Source organism: Garra rufa, chromosome 17 (assembly GCF_049309525.1).
Source record: "Garra rufa chromosome 17, GarRuf1.0, whole genome shotgun sequence".
Taxonomy (NCBI): domain Eukaryota; kingdom Metazoa; phylum Chordata; class Actinopteri; order Cypriniformes; family Cyprinidae; genus Garra; species Garra rufa.
The window spans coordinates 32,485,046-32,501,372 of NC_133377.1; the positions used below are offsets into that span (position 1 = coordinate 32,485,046).

Here is a 16,327-nt window from a genome sequence, read left to right on the forward strand (position 1 = left end):
TTTAGCACATTAATTAAGGTCCATGTTAAACTAATGATTTCTGACTGAAATGAATTACATGGATTCAGTCAATAGTCAACTAAACATTATAAGAACTACAGGATTGATATTGTTTATTTTTGTTCCTATTGCACTGTCAAATTAAGAATAAGAAATCTATTTTAATTAGATAAATCACACCATACTGCAACTGTACATTGTCATTATTGTCAATTACACTAGCAGTCAAAAGTTTTTGAACAGTACGATTTTTTGTTTTTAGAAGAAGTCTCTTCTGCCCAACAAGCCTGCATTTATTTGATCCAAAGTACAGAGAAAACAGAACATTTTTAAAATATGTTTACTATTTAAAATAGTTTTTTTTTAATTTGAGTATATATTTTAAAATGTATTTTTTAGCATCATTACTCCAGTCGCATGATCCTTTAGAAAACATTCTAATATTCTGATTTGCTGCTCAAAAAACATTTATTATTATTATTATTATATTGAAAACAGCTTAGTAGATTTCTTAGTAGGTTTCTTTGATGAATAGAAAGTTCAGAAGAACAGCATTTATCTGAAACAGAAACCTTCTGTAATATTATAAATGTATTTATTATCACTTTTGATCATTTTAAAGCATCCTTGCTAAATAAAAGCATTAATTTCCAAAATTCCTTTTAATATAAAAAACTATGCTAACTCCAAGCTTTTGAATGCTATATAGTGTATAATGTTACACAAGCTTTTAGAATCAGCATATTAGAATGATTTATGAAGGAGTTTTTTATGTAGCTTTGAAATCACAGGAATAAATTACATTTTAAAATATATTTAAATAGAAAGTAGCTATTTTAAATATTACTGCTGTTGAGTATTTTAAATCAAATAAATGCAGGTTTGGTCAGCAGAAGAGACTTCTTTAAAAACATTAAAAATCTTACTGTTCAAAAACTTTTGTCTGGGAGTGTATATGGACACTGTAACACCATGTTTTTTTCTACATTCATTCATCTTCGGTGAGTCCGCTCAGTCAAAGTTCACAAAGAACGAGACACCATCAGTCCCCAACATCCTCCACACTCTTGTATGAATACACAAAGCCGTTTCCGTCCCGCTCACGCTCTAGCCGGTCCACCGCTACGCTCTCAAACGCCCTCCTCATTAATGGGTTCTCCTCTAAGACCTCATTAAAGCTGTCCACACTGAGTGAGTAAAGTCTGCAGTATGTGTCGGCTCTGACACTGGCTGTACGACGTCCTCGGGTCAGCAGACAGATCTCTAAAAAAGAACAAATATTTAGCTCAAATCACTTTTATATCAGTAGTCTGTTGTTCATAGTCTGATGTATATTGCGATATTATCTTCGCCGGTATTAATTCCTGTACTCAGTTTTGTTCTACACAACAGCATCAGTGCATAAAGAAAACACTGGAAAAAGAATCAAACTCACCCCCGAAGTAGCAGCCGTCATTCAGTTTCTTTTCTTTTTTGTCCAGAGTGATCACAGTGACGCAGCCATGCTGGATAAAGTACATCTTACGACCGAGCGTCCCTTCACGGATGACTAAATCACCCGGCTGAAAGACCTCGAAGCGTAACTTTGTGAGGAGCACTGTGACAAAGTGAGGATCGGCGTTTGCAAAGAGTGGCATGTTAGCCACCAGCCCACGGCAGTTATAGTTCACTATCTCCTGCAGGTCAAAAACACAATACAGGATGGATTAGGAATACCATTGTAATCTACCAATCCATAATGCAGTTAAGCAGTTATAAAGCAGTTTTTATTAAGATAAGAACTAAGATTAAGAATAAAGAGTATATGGATAAGGATGTGTCTTATTTAACTGAGGCATGCTAAGATATAACAAAAGGGACTACATTTGAGGAACAAAACTCTGTAACCTTAAAGGGATAGTTCACCCAAAAATGAAAAATTTATTCCGTTCCTCACCCTCAAGCCATCCTATGTGTATGTGACTTTCTTCTTTCAGACTAATACAATCGGAGTTACATTAAATAATGTCCTAGCTCTTCCAAGCTTTATAATGCCAGTGAATGGCTGCTGACATTTTTAAGCCAATATAATGCATCTATCTATCTATCATAAAAAGTGCTCCACATGACTCCAAAGTGTTAATAGAGGCCTGGTGAAGCAAACTGATGGATTTAAGTAGGAAAAATACCCACATTTAAAAGTTTATAAACTGTTTACAAGAGAGTTGCATTCCAGCGGATGGCGTAGGTCACTAATTAGAAGTACATAATGAGGATCTGTAAAGAAAATTGTAGGAGGATTTCGATATAAGGCAAGAGGAGACTTACTTTGCTGTAAACCAAACTTGGTTCTCATGAGACTAGCATATTGCCACCTGATCTTACGCTAGGCCTACATCCTACGTCATTCGCTGGAACAGTACTCTCTCATTAACATGCATACGACAGTTAACAGAAGCAAGAGATTGTGGTTTATAAAGCTTAAATATGGATATTTTTCTTACACAAACGCAGGGCCTTGTGGAGAGCTTTTTATGATGGATGGATGCACTTTATTGGACTTCATAATCTCAACACCCATTCACTGCCATTATAAAGGTTGGAAAAGCCAGGACATTTTTTTATATAACTCTGATTGTATTCGTCTGAAAGAACAAAGTTATATACAACTAGGATGGCTTGAGGGGGAGTAAATCATGGGGTAAATCATATTGTTTTCCTATTATTAAATTAAATATGAATTTATTAATTGTCAGCGCAAAAACAGACATTTTGTTCACAGATGGCAAACATGTGACTGACCTTGTGAGCAGCACAACTTGCTTCTTCACCGTGAATAAATGTGACACTTGCTGAGAAAATGAGTCAGAATGATCAAATTTTCAAAAATGTTGTTTTTATTTTCACATTCTCCATTAAAATGCCTTCAAAATGCCTTTTGAAGGCGAAAGTGTCTGCAGAGCTGATTTTAAGAAAAATCGAGTTTAAGTTTTCTGAAGATTCCAAAGCAAAATCACCAAGCAACATTGCATATTTTCCTCCAATTCTTTTCTTAATGACAATTACTATATTTGTAATCACAATATAGCATTTTTTTATTTTATCTTTGTTATTAAAATTTAGAACAACAATGCAAATAAACAGTAGTTTAATCAAGAGCAGCGAGTGATTCCGTCTTTTCTTTTAATGTTTGATTAACACTGAGACAGATCTATATTAAGACCTACTGTAATGCACTGATCTAATATACAACTTGTGGTGAGAAGCAGCATCAGTCGTCCAGAAGTGAGCAGAAAGAAAGTTACTCCTCTCAGAAAACGTACTAATAAAGATCATTTTAGATGTTTAATTACTATTTGGTGCATTGGGATTGCTAGAAGAGGGCTTAATGAACTAATTTTTCTGAAAACCTCAAACAAACCTCAAAACGACCAAATTGTCACTTTTCACTTATTTTGCCTGTAGCTCAATACTAGAAGAAATTAATGCGCATTCTGACTCATTTTGCCAGCACGGGTTACAAATGATGTCAACCAAAAATGAAAGTAATTTCTTAGGTGAAGCAAGTTATTACATGAAAGATTATCTGAACAAAGCATGAAAGAAAAATATAAGAGAAACCTCTTTTAGTGGATCACTGAGTTCTTCGAGGATATTTTCCTCATCAAACATCTTGCCCTGGAAACGGTGCTCATAATAATCATGGATCCTCTGCCTCATGTCAGCTGGCAGCTTGTGAAAGGACATGTACTGCTCCACCTGCTTGTACTGTAACAAACCAAACAACCAAACTGTTGATAAAAGGGAAAAAACAGTTTTAAAAATGCTTTACTGAGCAACTAGTACCTTCTCTTGATACTGACGATGGGAAGCATCCAAGGACTGGATCAGGGTGGTGGCATTGCCCAAGAACATGGCGTAGCAGGTGGCGCCAATAATCATGCTAATCATCGTGAGCCAGACGTCAGTTGGTCCCTCAGGAGCCTGAGCACCATATCCAATACACAGCATATGGCTCATGGCCATAAAAACGGCATAGGAGTATTGGACATCCCAAGTGGCATTCTGACAAAGAAGGACATAAAAAGCAAGCAAAATATAAATGTTTAAGATTTATCTAGGTAGCAGAAGTGCTTTTTCTGTTTGCTAACAAACTAGTGTGCCTTTGAGACACTACCCAAGATCCAAACATACCACCATGTTGTTTTTGGAGACCCAGCAGTTTGGCGGGAAATCTTGCAACATGGGCACCATGAACTGCATGCAGCCATCCCAGTGACACAGCAGCAGCATCATTCCAATCAGATTCACTATGCGAACTACTGCGCTTGCAAGGTCATAGGTCATATGAAAGAGCTGTAAAAAAAATGAGATGACAGATGTACAGTCAGCACTAGGAAGGCTCTAAAGGTGTAGTCATGTTCACTGTTGTTTTTGTTGTTGGTTGAATTTTTTACAGGTGTAACCCAGTCATTTCAATCCACCTGTTAAGTTGTGATGTATCGAATACGGTTTCCGGGTTCAGCCCTCTAACCCTTTCAACTTGACCCTTCCCAAAGAACCGACCCCCTTTGTTACTGTTGCAATGTTCGACAAGCCATGGTGCATTTTCTTAAACAGTGAAAAATACATTGCGGGGCAAAGAGAAAACTGACAACACGCCAACAAACAAGACAGAACAGGTTACTTTAGGTATGAAACAAAGTCTCAGCTTTCAAATTTGATATTTTTTTAAGAAATTCAAACAATTTATTACCAGGGTTCAAGCACTTTAGGCCTTTAAGCGCATTTGAAAACAGACATTATGTAGCATGCCTGTACCCACCTAAATCAATGATTTAAAAAGCCTTTTTGCCAAATCCAGGTTATTTACCAAAGAAATATTATGATTTTGAAGTTATGGAAGAAAATGAGATGGAGTTTGTGGTCCTACCCTACTGCTTTGAAAATTTTTAGAAAATTACGGATTGTTCAGCTAGATAAGACCCTTGTTCCTTGGCTGGGATAGTGTGTAGTTCTTTGGAGCTGCTCTAAAACTACAATTTGAACCTTCAACCTGTTGAAGTCCACCATATGGAGAAAAATCCTGGAATGTTTCCTCAAAAACCTTAATTTCTTTTTGACTGAAGAAAGAAAGACATGAACATGTTGGATGACATGGGGAGAGTAAATTATTAGGAAATTTTAATTCAGGAGTGAACTAATCTTTTAATTTTAAGTGAGCGATATATGTTGGCAGGTAATGTGAATGTGAAAACACTAAAAACTCTAATGTAATCTAAAGTAGAGCACCTCAGGTCTAGTATATTAACTTATCAAAGAAGGACGAGGAGAGACTGAGACTGACTCTAAAAGTTAAGAAATCAATTTGTTATGAATGGACAAATTGCTTGTCCATTGGAATATTAAGTCATTAAAAAAAATCATTAATCATAGTGCATTTTAATGTTTTCCTCGGACAGAAGTCAAATTGGCACATTTTCTGCAACTAAATTTCCTTCTTTGATATTCTAGTCTCGAGTTCCTCTATCCTTTTCTCTTCCTGTTCTTTTGCTCACCTCTTCCCACTGATGAATGTAACGTATAAGTCTGGACAAGCGCAACAATCTGAGCAGACTGAGGATCTTGGTGAAGCGGACAATGCGCAAAGCCCTGGCGGTGCGGTACACCTCTGCCGACTCCAACCGGGCTTCTATATCCACCACCAGGAAGATGTAGTCCACTGGAATAGAGGAGATGAAGTCCACCAGGAACCAGCCTCGCAGGTAACGCCGACCGATCACTTGCGGGTCCAGGATGATTTGGGAGTTGTCTCCTTCCATAATGCCAGTACGAAAGTTGAAGACGAGGTCAGCCAGGAAGAGGGTGTCGGAGGCCACATTGAAAGTGATCCACGGCAGCGTGTTCTGATCCTCAAAAAAGGTGATGCCCCATGGCAGAATGACAAGGTTGCCCATCATCAGGCACAGCATCACAAAATCCCAGTAGAACCTGTGTGTGAAAATGCATGATGTAAGGAACAAAACTTCTGGAGTCTGGAGTATGTACTTTAAAATTCATAGCAACAATTCAAATCGATTTCCAGGGGTAATAATTACATTTGTCCATTATTATAAATTTTTTTTAAAAAATGTACCCATTTTAAATAACAATAGACTGTTTAGAATTGTATCTAAATTTTACATGTAAACAACAGCAGTTTTTAGAGCTCCAATATTATGACAAAAATCATCATTGTAGATTATTGCTCTTTTATTTACATTGTATCTCCACTGTGTTGTTTATGATGATCTCCGGCATTTTCATCGCTGACTAATCTAAGCACTTTTGATTGGCCAATGCATTCCTAAGTTCAACAAAAATGCGTTTGATTGGTTATAAGGTTTAATGCCTATTAAATTGCTTATTACTATTATTACAATTCTACAATATTTTATGTAGGTAAACATAATATATTAAAAAACTAAAATCACAAGTGCAAAATCACATTATTGTACAATATGAAAAACAGATTCATTTTGAGCTGCTAAACTTGCTACAATTAACAGTGTTAATAAATTGTTAGTGTTCTTAAATAATAATTTAAAAGAGCATTAGATAACTAAATCTAAATGTCAAAATATGCTAAATGAGCTTGCACAATTAAATATTTAATACTAGACAGATACATTTACTAGATATTTAATGCTCTCTCTCGCTCTCTCTCTCTATATATATAGTACATGAAAATATAAAATAAAAAATACAAATATATAAGAAAATGTAAGAAAATTAATATCGGTCACTAAGCAATGTGTCATTCGTCCCTAATCTAAAAGCTAATAATTTTCCATGAATTTTGAGACGTTCTAGTACCCAATGTTGCCTCTAAACTAAGCAACGTAGGTTACAAAAATGTTAATAAAAACAAAGTAGAGAAAAATTCAATTCATCATTCCCTGTGGTTTAAAGACTGATAACCCAAAGGTCACTGGTTTGAACCAGTCTTTCAGAGTGCTATAGGGTAACTGTCCCTGTAACTTAATAAGGCGCCGTCCTATGGCGGCGTCACATGTTTCGTGGAAATAAATTCAACCAGCCCAAGACGTTTGCAGATAAATAAAAGATTTCTAAGAAACAAATATGTGACTCTGTAAAGCACACCTGGCACTCTATTACAAGTTAATCCATAATGTACATACAGTTTGATTCAAAAGTTCAATCACAAAAAAAGGCATTTGTTCAAATAAATATCCACGTCCTTGAGAAAACAGGCTAATTACGTCAATTACACGTGTTGCAAAACATTCCTCTCCATGTTAATTACTAAAGTGGTAATGGAGAGTCGTAAACGCACTGTACAGTATGCGACTGTTTAAACTGGATATGCAGCCTTTTACGCACAACCGTACATGTGCACGGTGGTTTGAAGTTTCCATCTGTGGTCATATTTTCCAAAGCAGCGTCAGTCACCTGGAATGAATGGCTATTTTGAATACATGTTCTTAAATATTACATACAGCTGAAGTCGAAAGTTTACATACACCTTGCAGAATCTGCTAAATGTTATATATTTGACCAAAATAAGAGGGATCATACGAAATGCATGGTATTTTTTATTTAGTACTGACCTGAATAAGATATTTCACATAAATAGCATTTACATATGTGACCCTGGACCACAAAACCAGTCTTAAGTCGCTGGGGTATATTTGTAGCAATAGCCAAAAATACATTGCATGGGTCAAAATTTTTGATTTTTCTTTTATGCCAAAAATCATTAAGAAATTAAGTAAAGTTCATGTTCCATGAAGATTTTTTGTAAAATTCCTACTGTAAACATATCAAAATGTAATTTTTGATTTGTAATATGCATTGTTAAGAACCTAATTTGGACAACTTTAAAGGTGATTTTCTCAGTCTTTTTGATTTTTTTGCATCCTCAGATTTCTGATTTCAAATAGATGTATCTCAGCCAAATATTGTCCGATCCTAACAAACCATACATCAATAGAAAGCTTATTTTTTGAGCCTTCATATGATGTATAAATCTCAGTTTTGTCAAATTTAACCTTATGACTGGTTTTGTGGTCCAGGGTCACATATAGTCTACAAGAGAAAATAGTTGAATTTATAAAAATGACCCTGTTCAAAAGTTTACATACACTTGATGCTTAACACTGTGTTGTTACCTGAATGATCCACAGCTGTGTTTTTTTGTTCATGAGTTCCTTAATTTGTTTGCCCGCTGTTATTCAGAAAAAATTGTCCAGGTCCATTCTTAGTTTTTTCCTTTCCAACAATGAATGTATGATTTTGAGATCCACCTTTTCACAGTGAGGATAACTGAGGAACTCATATGCAACTATTACAGAAGGTTTAAACACTCAAGGAAATTAAGAGCCAGGGAGTGAAAACTTTTTGAATTTGAAGATCAGGGTAAATTTAACTTATTTTGTCTTCTGGAAAACATGTAAGTGTCTTCTGTAGCTTCTGAAGGGCAGTACTAAATGAAAAAATATGATATTTAGGCTAAATAATTCTGTGTTTAAAAAAAAAAGTTTGTTACCTTCTGTAATTGTTGCAGATGAGTCCCTCAGTTGTCCTGAGCGTGAAAAGATGGATCTCAAAATCATACAGTTATTGTTGGAAAGAGTTCAAATACACAAATGCTGAAAACCCAAAGAATTTGTTCTGAAGAACAGCAGACAAACAAGGGACTCATGAAATAAAAAAAACATGCATTTTGTATTATCCCTCTTATTTTGGTAAAATAATTAACATTTTGCAGATTCTGCAAGGTGTATGTAAACTTCTAACTTCAACTATATCATATCGTTCATGTTAGTTAATACATTAACTAATGTTAACAAATGACACCTTATTATAGTGTTACAAATCTATTTGTAAAAAAAATATGTTAACTGAAACAAAACAAAATATATACCTTAAACAAAAAGTGGAGTTGAAGTAATTGGCTAAAAAACTGGGCCTGGAAATTTAAGAAGCATTTGATCTGTGTTGATAAAACGGTAGTAACTGGTTCATGGGTTTGTTTTACTCTAATCTAAAAATACAATTCTGGCACATTAAACAAATTATAGGAAAATAAGACATGTAACTGTTGTTTCTAGTGCCTAAGATTAATTCGAGTTTGATTTCATATTTATTTTTTTCTCTTTGGACGCTGAAATACTGTAGGTGTCGCGATTGAATTCCTATTACCCATCATGTCTTGCTTTCTGTCAACACAGTCCGTTTATCCCTTTACATCTTGCTGCTTTCTCTGAGTACGTGTTTCAGACAAAGAACATCAACCTGACACTCTGTAACCAAGTGGGTCCATCCAGCCCATCCATGAACGCTGATACCCTTTCCGGCTAATGGTAACTCTATAAGGGAAAGCATGTAACTGACCTGTGCTGCATTGTGCTTTACTGTGGTGATTGAAAGGGTTTGTGCTTTAAGGACCTGATTTGTTGTGTAAGTGCTTGCTGACATTAGGGCTGCAACTAACGACTATTTTAATAGTCGACTAGTCACCGACTATTGAAACGATTAGTCGACTAATCGGATAATTATTCAATTTTTCTCAAATTTAGCATGAGATTGCTTTAGTTATGTGGAAAATTATAGTAAACACAAGAAAGAAGGGGGTACTTCAATGAAAAATGCATATTTTGCTGCTGATAGGCCAATTCATACTAAAAGTAAATAAAAATGCCCTGTCTAAAACCAATTAGGCACAGTGCTCGGTCAGTACAGACATAAATGCATAAATTAAGAAACTTATTTTTTTAATGGACAGGCACATTTGTTTTATAAGAAAAAATAAATTAAAATCAAGTAAACATTTTCTTCCTGTAAACCATCAGCAGCAATAAAACAGTAAACAAAAATGTATATCCAAAACAAAACGTATTGGCTTCCATGTTATTTAAATCTTACCGAGGCCAGCCAAACTCCGTTTCATTCAACTGTCCGACGTGCTTTCTCTTTAAATGTTCGTGCATCACAGAGGTGCTGCCGTGATGCGCAAGGACTGCTTTACAAACCATGCAGGTAATATTTTAATTCGCCGTAGCAGGCTAAAATGCTCCCAAACGTTACGCCTGTTTCATACATACTCAGTCTGCAGTGCGTCTACAGTCCGTGTGCGTTACGTATGCGGTGCAGAAGAAGCACAGACTCGTTTTGCTTTCACACAGAACGCATTTGCAGTCCGTACATTGTGAACGTTCTAATCCGTTAACATGGGTGTGGAAAAAAAACGCACTGCAGACGGAGTATGTGTGAAACGGGCGTGTTTTGGTACGCGCAGCTGCTGCGTTGGACGCCGCCATTTCTGTATGTTATCGCTCAGCATAGAAGCTGCGTATGTGCGACTCTCGGCAGAAAGATGCCTCACTCGGTTGTCTGGCGACAACATCGACAATGAAATTCATTGTCGACTATTTCTATTATCGATTTTTGTCGACAACGTCGACGAATCGTTGCAGCCCTAGCTGACATTGTATGATTATTGATAGAAATTTGTAAAAGTGACCTTTAATTGCAAGGTGTTTTCTCACATTCACTATTTTTATATATACACATTTATTTTTATTAATATTTCTACACTATAAAACTGCCAGATGCCTCCTTCAGTGCATATCTATGAGATTTTTTCACCAATTGTATTGTTTATGAGGTGAAATTCTTGTCAGTATTGTTATTTCATGTCATGTCAAATTGATACGACTTAAAGTCTGCCATCATTGTAACAATTACAGTTTATATTAGTTAAAAGATTTCATGCACTGTATCAAGTTTAGAAAAAGTTCTATGCAAATCATCTCAATATTTACATTTAAATTATTTACACATATGCGCTTCATCTCATGTTTTCTGTGTATATGGAACAGTATTGTTATCATTAACTAAAACAAAAAAAGTAATAAAAATATTTTATTTATTTGTTAGATTTACATTTATTCTACTTTAGCTAGTAATACTTTTCATTTTAGTTTAAGTTGAATTACTGAAATTATAGTAACATTATCATTATTAACTAGCATTAACAAAGATTAACAGATAGTCTAATAAATGAATTGCTCACTGTTTGTTCATACATTAACTAACATTAACAAATGACACCTTACTGTAAAGTGTTACCGAAATGATTCAAACAAAACTAACAGGCATTATATTAAAAAACAAATTTTAAAAAATGACAAAAACAACAAAATGACAAAAAATACCTAAAATATATATATATCTTTTTTTTCTTTTTTTTTGTGATAGTTGTTCATGAGTTCTTTGTTTGTCCTGAACAGTTAAACTGCCTGTTGTTTTTCAGAAAAATCCTTCAGGTCACACAAATTCTTTAGTTTTTTTAGCATTTTTGTGTATTTGAACCCTTTCCAACAATGACTGTATGATTTTGAGATCCATCATTTCACACTGAGGACAACTAAGGGACTGTATGCAACTATTACAGAAGGTTCAAACGCTCACTGATGCTTCAGAAGGAAAAGCATTGCATTATGAGCCGGGGAGTGAAAACTTTTGGAATACAAAGATCAGGGTAAACTTATTTTGTCTTTTAAATATCTTCTGTAGCTTCTAAAGGGTAGTACAAAATATAAAAAAATATGATATTTAGGCAAAATAAGAAAAATGTACACATCTTCATTCTGTTCAAAAGTTTTCACCCCCGGATCTTAATGCGTTGTGTTTCCTTCTGAAGCATCAGTGAGTGTTTGAACATTCTGTAATAGTTGCATATGAGTCCCTCAGTGTGAAAAGATGGATTTTAAAATCCTACATTCCAAAAATTTTGGAACCTTTAAGGATGCTTTGGAATCTTTGATGGGAATTTTTGAAAAGTTTCCGGAAATTTACCACAAATTTTCCAGAAATTAATAATAAAAAAAACCTTTGCAACCCTAGGTGCAAATGCACAAAAATGCTGAAAAACCAAAGAATTTGTGGAACCTGAAGGATTTTTCTGAAGAACAGCAAGCAGTTTAACTGTTCAGGACAAACAAGGGACGCATGAAACAACTATGACCAAAAAACAAAACAAAACAAAAAACAGCTGAAGATCTTTCAGTTAACAACACAGTATCAAGAATGTAAAATATGAACACGGTCATTTTTATAAATTCAACTATTATTTTCTCTTGTGGACTGTATGTAAACATCTTTTATGTGAAATGTCTTATTCAGGTCAGTACTAAATAAAAAATACATGCATTTTGAATGATCCTTCATATTTGGGTAAAATAATTAACATTTAGCAGATTCTGAAAACATTTGACCTCAACTATATGTATGTGTGTATATTGTATATGTATGTATATATATATATATATATATATGTATGTATGTATATATATATATATATATATATATATGTATGTATATATATATATATATATATATATATATATGTATGTATATATATATATATATATATGTATGTGTATATATATATATATATATATATATATATATATATATATATATATATATATATATATATATATATATATCAGAACCACAAACCCAAATTTTAGTAGCCTATATACTACTATAATTAAAAACCTTTGGTTGTTTACTTAAAAGACTACTGTGGTATTCACAACAACACCACCCTTGTTTGATGTCCTGCCAAGTCATATTTTCCCTTCCCCCTGGCGTCACTCACCTGAAGTCACTATATGGGTGTATAATCCAAACCCCAAATGACTTGACCCGTTCCTGCTCGACTGCAATACCCTTCGCACTCCCAAACATTCGCAGCGAGAACTTGTTGACCCCTGGCTGCAGCATAGAGCTGAATTGTCTCTGAAGAAATGTGGACTGATCAGTGAAGACCCTTTCTTCTGATTCGGATGGCTGAGGGGCTCTCGAAGGCCCCGTTGGCTCTGCCATGGCTTTGTCGAGGTGAGGCGGGGTAGATGTGGTCACAGTGGTGGTTGCCGTTGAGCCATCTAACCCTGCGGTCACCTCGAGGGATTTGGAGGTGGGACTGGCCCCTGAGTCTGTACGTTCCTGGTGGTTCACAACAGACAGCAGCCTGCGGCTCACGTCCTCTCCAGTTTGTTCTCCTCGTAGTAAAGTTTTCGAAGAGGAACGCCAGTTGGTGAGGGAGAAGCCACCTCTGGAGCGGAGTTTCGAGTCACCATTTGAAGCCGGAGGCTGCCCATCACCATCCATAATTCAGATCTGATGTTTAGGTTCAGGTTGATGACTAGTTTGGCAGATGGAGTCTCAAGACAAGGATGAGGACATGATGCTTTTGTCAAGAATCCTTTTGTATTTGAAAACCATGTAAGGTTTGTATGAAATATGTGATTTAACACTCCTTAAAGATGAATGTAGTTGTTAATTTGTCTTTAAATACTCATAATGCAAACTTAACCTTTTTTAAAACTCTTTCTCAAGCTATATATGAACACAAAGCACTAGGTCTCAATAAATCCCATTTACTGTAAGTTTACCAGTCCAAACGGACTCCCAAAACTTCCGAGGAGAATCCAGACGTTCCTCTCTGCGTTAATTCATCCGCCCTTGGAAAGTTCCTCTGGGAATAAGTGCATTTATTGTCAATATTATTCCCCCGTATCCACTTTCCACACATTCACCATTTCGCGCGTTGGCAAAATCCTCCTCTGAACGAGCGCGCCGGTTGTCTTGTGGTCAAATCACGCGGCAGTTAATACATAGAGAACGGGATGAAACCCGCAGAGGTTTGTGTATAATCGGCTTCTTGATAGCAGGCGCTGTCTTTATCTCCCTCTCTGCTGACACCTGCGTGTTATCTGTTCAACAAGCTGTCGGGATGAACAGGTAGGGGAGAGAGCGTCACACCTCAGCGGCCCGGCTGGGGAGGAAATGGGCGGGGCCAATCTGTGCTAGAGGACCCGGAATACGCTGGAGGCTCACAGGTGTATTTACCTGAGGCTGCTGTAAGCTTTAGAAATACATTCTACGTGTGGGCAGAAATATATAGGGGAGAGTGGGGACAGTTGTAACACTTTTTGCATTTCCTTTAGTTTCTCAGAGACTGTTTGTATTAGAAAGTCGAAAATTTAATACAATAAAGCCACATCTGTCAGCTACTCCCCCATATTGCTGCAACAAGCGTACATATGATAATATACGTACAATTTACCCTTAAATAGACAAAGTGAAATGTTGCAGCTGTCCCCACAAAACATTTAATTAAATGTAATTAAATCATTCTTAAATATAATTTTGCAATTTCTTTATTTTATTTGTACACAGTCAGGGTCTTTAATAAGGCAAATTGGCTGTAAAAAAAAATAAAGAATAGTAAATTAAAAACATTCTTAAGTAAATTTTTTACCTATTCACTTAAAAAAGGAGAGATAACTAACTATTAAAGGGGTTAATTTCTATTATCATTATAAAATTACAATTATGCATGTTATGGCAAGCTTTTAAATCAGTATTGTAGTAAGGGACAGCATGTTACAGTGATAGCCATGATAAAATTGTTATATTAGCTTGAGACAATATCATAGACACACACTAGCCATGCCTATCAGAAGCTCAGAACGCACTGATTAATATGTTATATTTTTACAATGGGTCAAACAAACAACTTAGACACTATAACCAAAAATCTCATCTTTAAAAAAATACTTTTTTTTTTACCAAGAAAATGATTTTTGGTAGAAGGAATGATCATGTGGCTGATTTCTTCCAGGAAGTATGAGGGGCCAATAAAACATGTGCAGTATGAATATCATCTCTGTATCTTATTCCTGCTTGAAGAAATAAGCCTTGTTGCAACTGTCCCCTCTCTCCCCTATGCATACATTCAAAATTTAGTATTTATTTGTTTGTTAGTTTGTTTTAAAAATGCCATTTAAAAAATGTTGCGTTTTCACTAGAAGTAAATTCATTTAAAAATTTAGTATGTATTTATGTATGAAGTCATTTTTTTTATTTATTTAAAATATATAAGTATATAATATAATATATTATATAATTTAAATAATGTATGAATGCATTTATAATGCACCATTTTTTATTTTATTTATTTCACTGCTTTATGTACACTACCAGTCAAAAGTGTTCAATGTTTTTTTAAAGTCCCTTCTGCTCGCTGTTTTCTATTTGAATATTTAAAAATGTAATTTATTCCTGTGATTTCAAAGCTGAATTTTTAGCATCGTTACTCCAGTCACATGATCCTTCAGAAATCATTCTAATATTATGATATGCTGCTCAAAATATGAATTATTATTATTATGTTGAAAACGGCTGAGAAGATGATAAATAGTAAGTTCAGAAGAAAAGCATTTATCTGAAATAGAAATCTTTTGTTAGAATTATAAATGTCTTTATCATTACTTTTGATCAATTTAAAGCATCCTTGCCAGATGTAATTATTCATTTCTATAATTTCTTTCCCATAATAAATTATACTGACTCCAAGCTTATGAATGGTATGGTTTATAATGTTACAAAAACTTTTCAGATTTCAGATAAATGCTGATCTTTGGATCTTTTTATTTATCAGAGAATCCTAAATTATAATAATAATAAAGATAAATGTTTCTTGAACAGCATATTAGAATGATTTCTAAAGGATCATGTGACACTGAAGGCTGAAGTAATGATGGGGAAAATTTAGCTTTGATCACAGGAAAAAAAATTACCTTTAAAAATATATTTAAATAGAAAGCAGTTATTTTAAATAGTAAAAATATTTCACAATATTACTGCTTTTGCTTGGAGAGCAGAAGATAAATCTTTTCTATAAAAAAAACAATAAAAGTCTTACTGTTTAAAAACTTTTGACTGGTAGTGTCATTATTAAACAATTCTTTTTTTTTGTAAAAACTTCTGTAGTAAATACTTCTGCATTTTCACTAGTGGTTTTGTTTGTTGGTTTCAAAAATGTAGTTTAAAACCCCTTCTAAATGGAATAATTTTGTGAATTCTTTCCTCCAAATTAAATTTTAATATGATACATTTGGTAGTTGTAGTGACTTCAAAAACAAATTACAAATTTATTCAGATGAGAGTATTTTCGAAATTGCTGAAAGCTATCCACCTTATTTTATAACGCGGAAGTGAGACTTATGGTTCATTAGCCGCTATAAGGAAATAATGAAAAGAATAACAATGTTCATTAAATAGTAAAACTGTCATATTTCAAAGAGATATTCTCTTAAATCAGTGTCAAACTGCAGGTTCTCATTGTGACAACTTACCCCATACAGTGTGACGCGTCATTAATCAGCCATATGGGAAACTTGCATATTTTGCTGATGAAAATAGTCAATTATTGTAATGTTTTGGGCTGTACTAATTGATCGAACCAGAAAAACAAAAAACAAATCAAGGA

The 16,327-nt window shown here is 34.6% G+C and overlaps 1 protein-coding gene across 1 annotated transcript; it reads right to left on the reverse strand.

Annotated features, from left to right (window-relative positions):
• Window positions 1-263: 263 nt before the first annotated feature.
• hcn3 (hyperpolarization activated cyclic nucleotide-gated potassium channel 3) lies at window positions 264-13,746 on the reverse strand. Its single transcript, XM_073821407.1, has 7 exons — window positions 12,650-13,746; window positions 5,538-5,970; window positions 4,174-4,335; window positions 3,826-4,044; window positions 3,601-3,747; window positions 1,436-1,676; window positions 264-1,263 (listed from the first exon to the last, which is right to left on the reverse strand). The coding sequence occupies exons 1-7, from the start codon at window positions 13,159-13,161 to the stop codon at window positions 1,043-1,045; spliced, it is 1,935 nt and encodes a 644-aa protein (XP_073677508.1). The 5' UTR covers window positions 13,162-13,746; the 3' UTR covers window positions 264-1,042.
• Window positions 13,747-16,327: the final 2,581 nt, after the last annotated feature.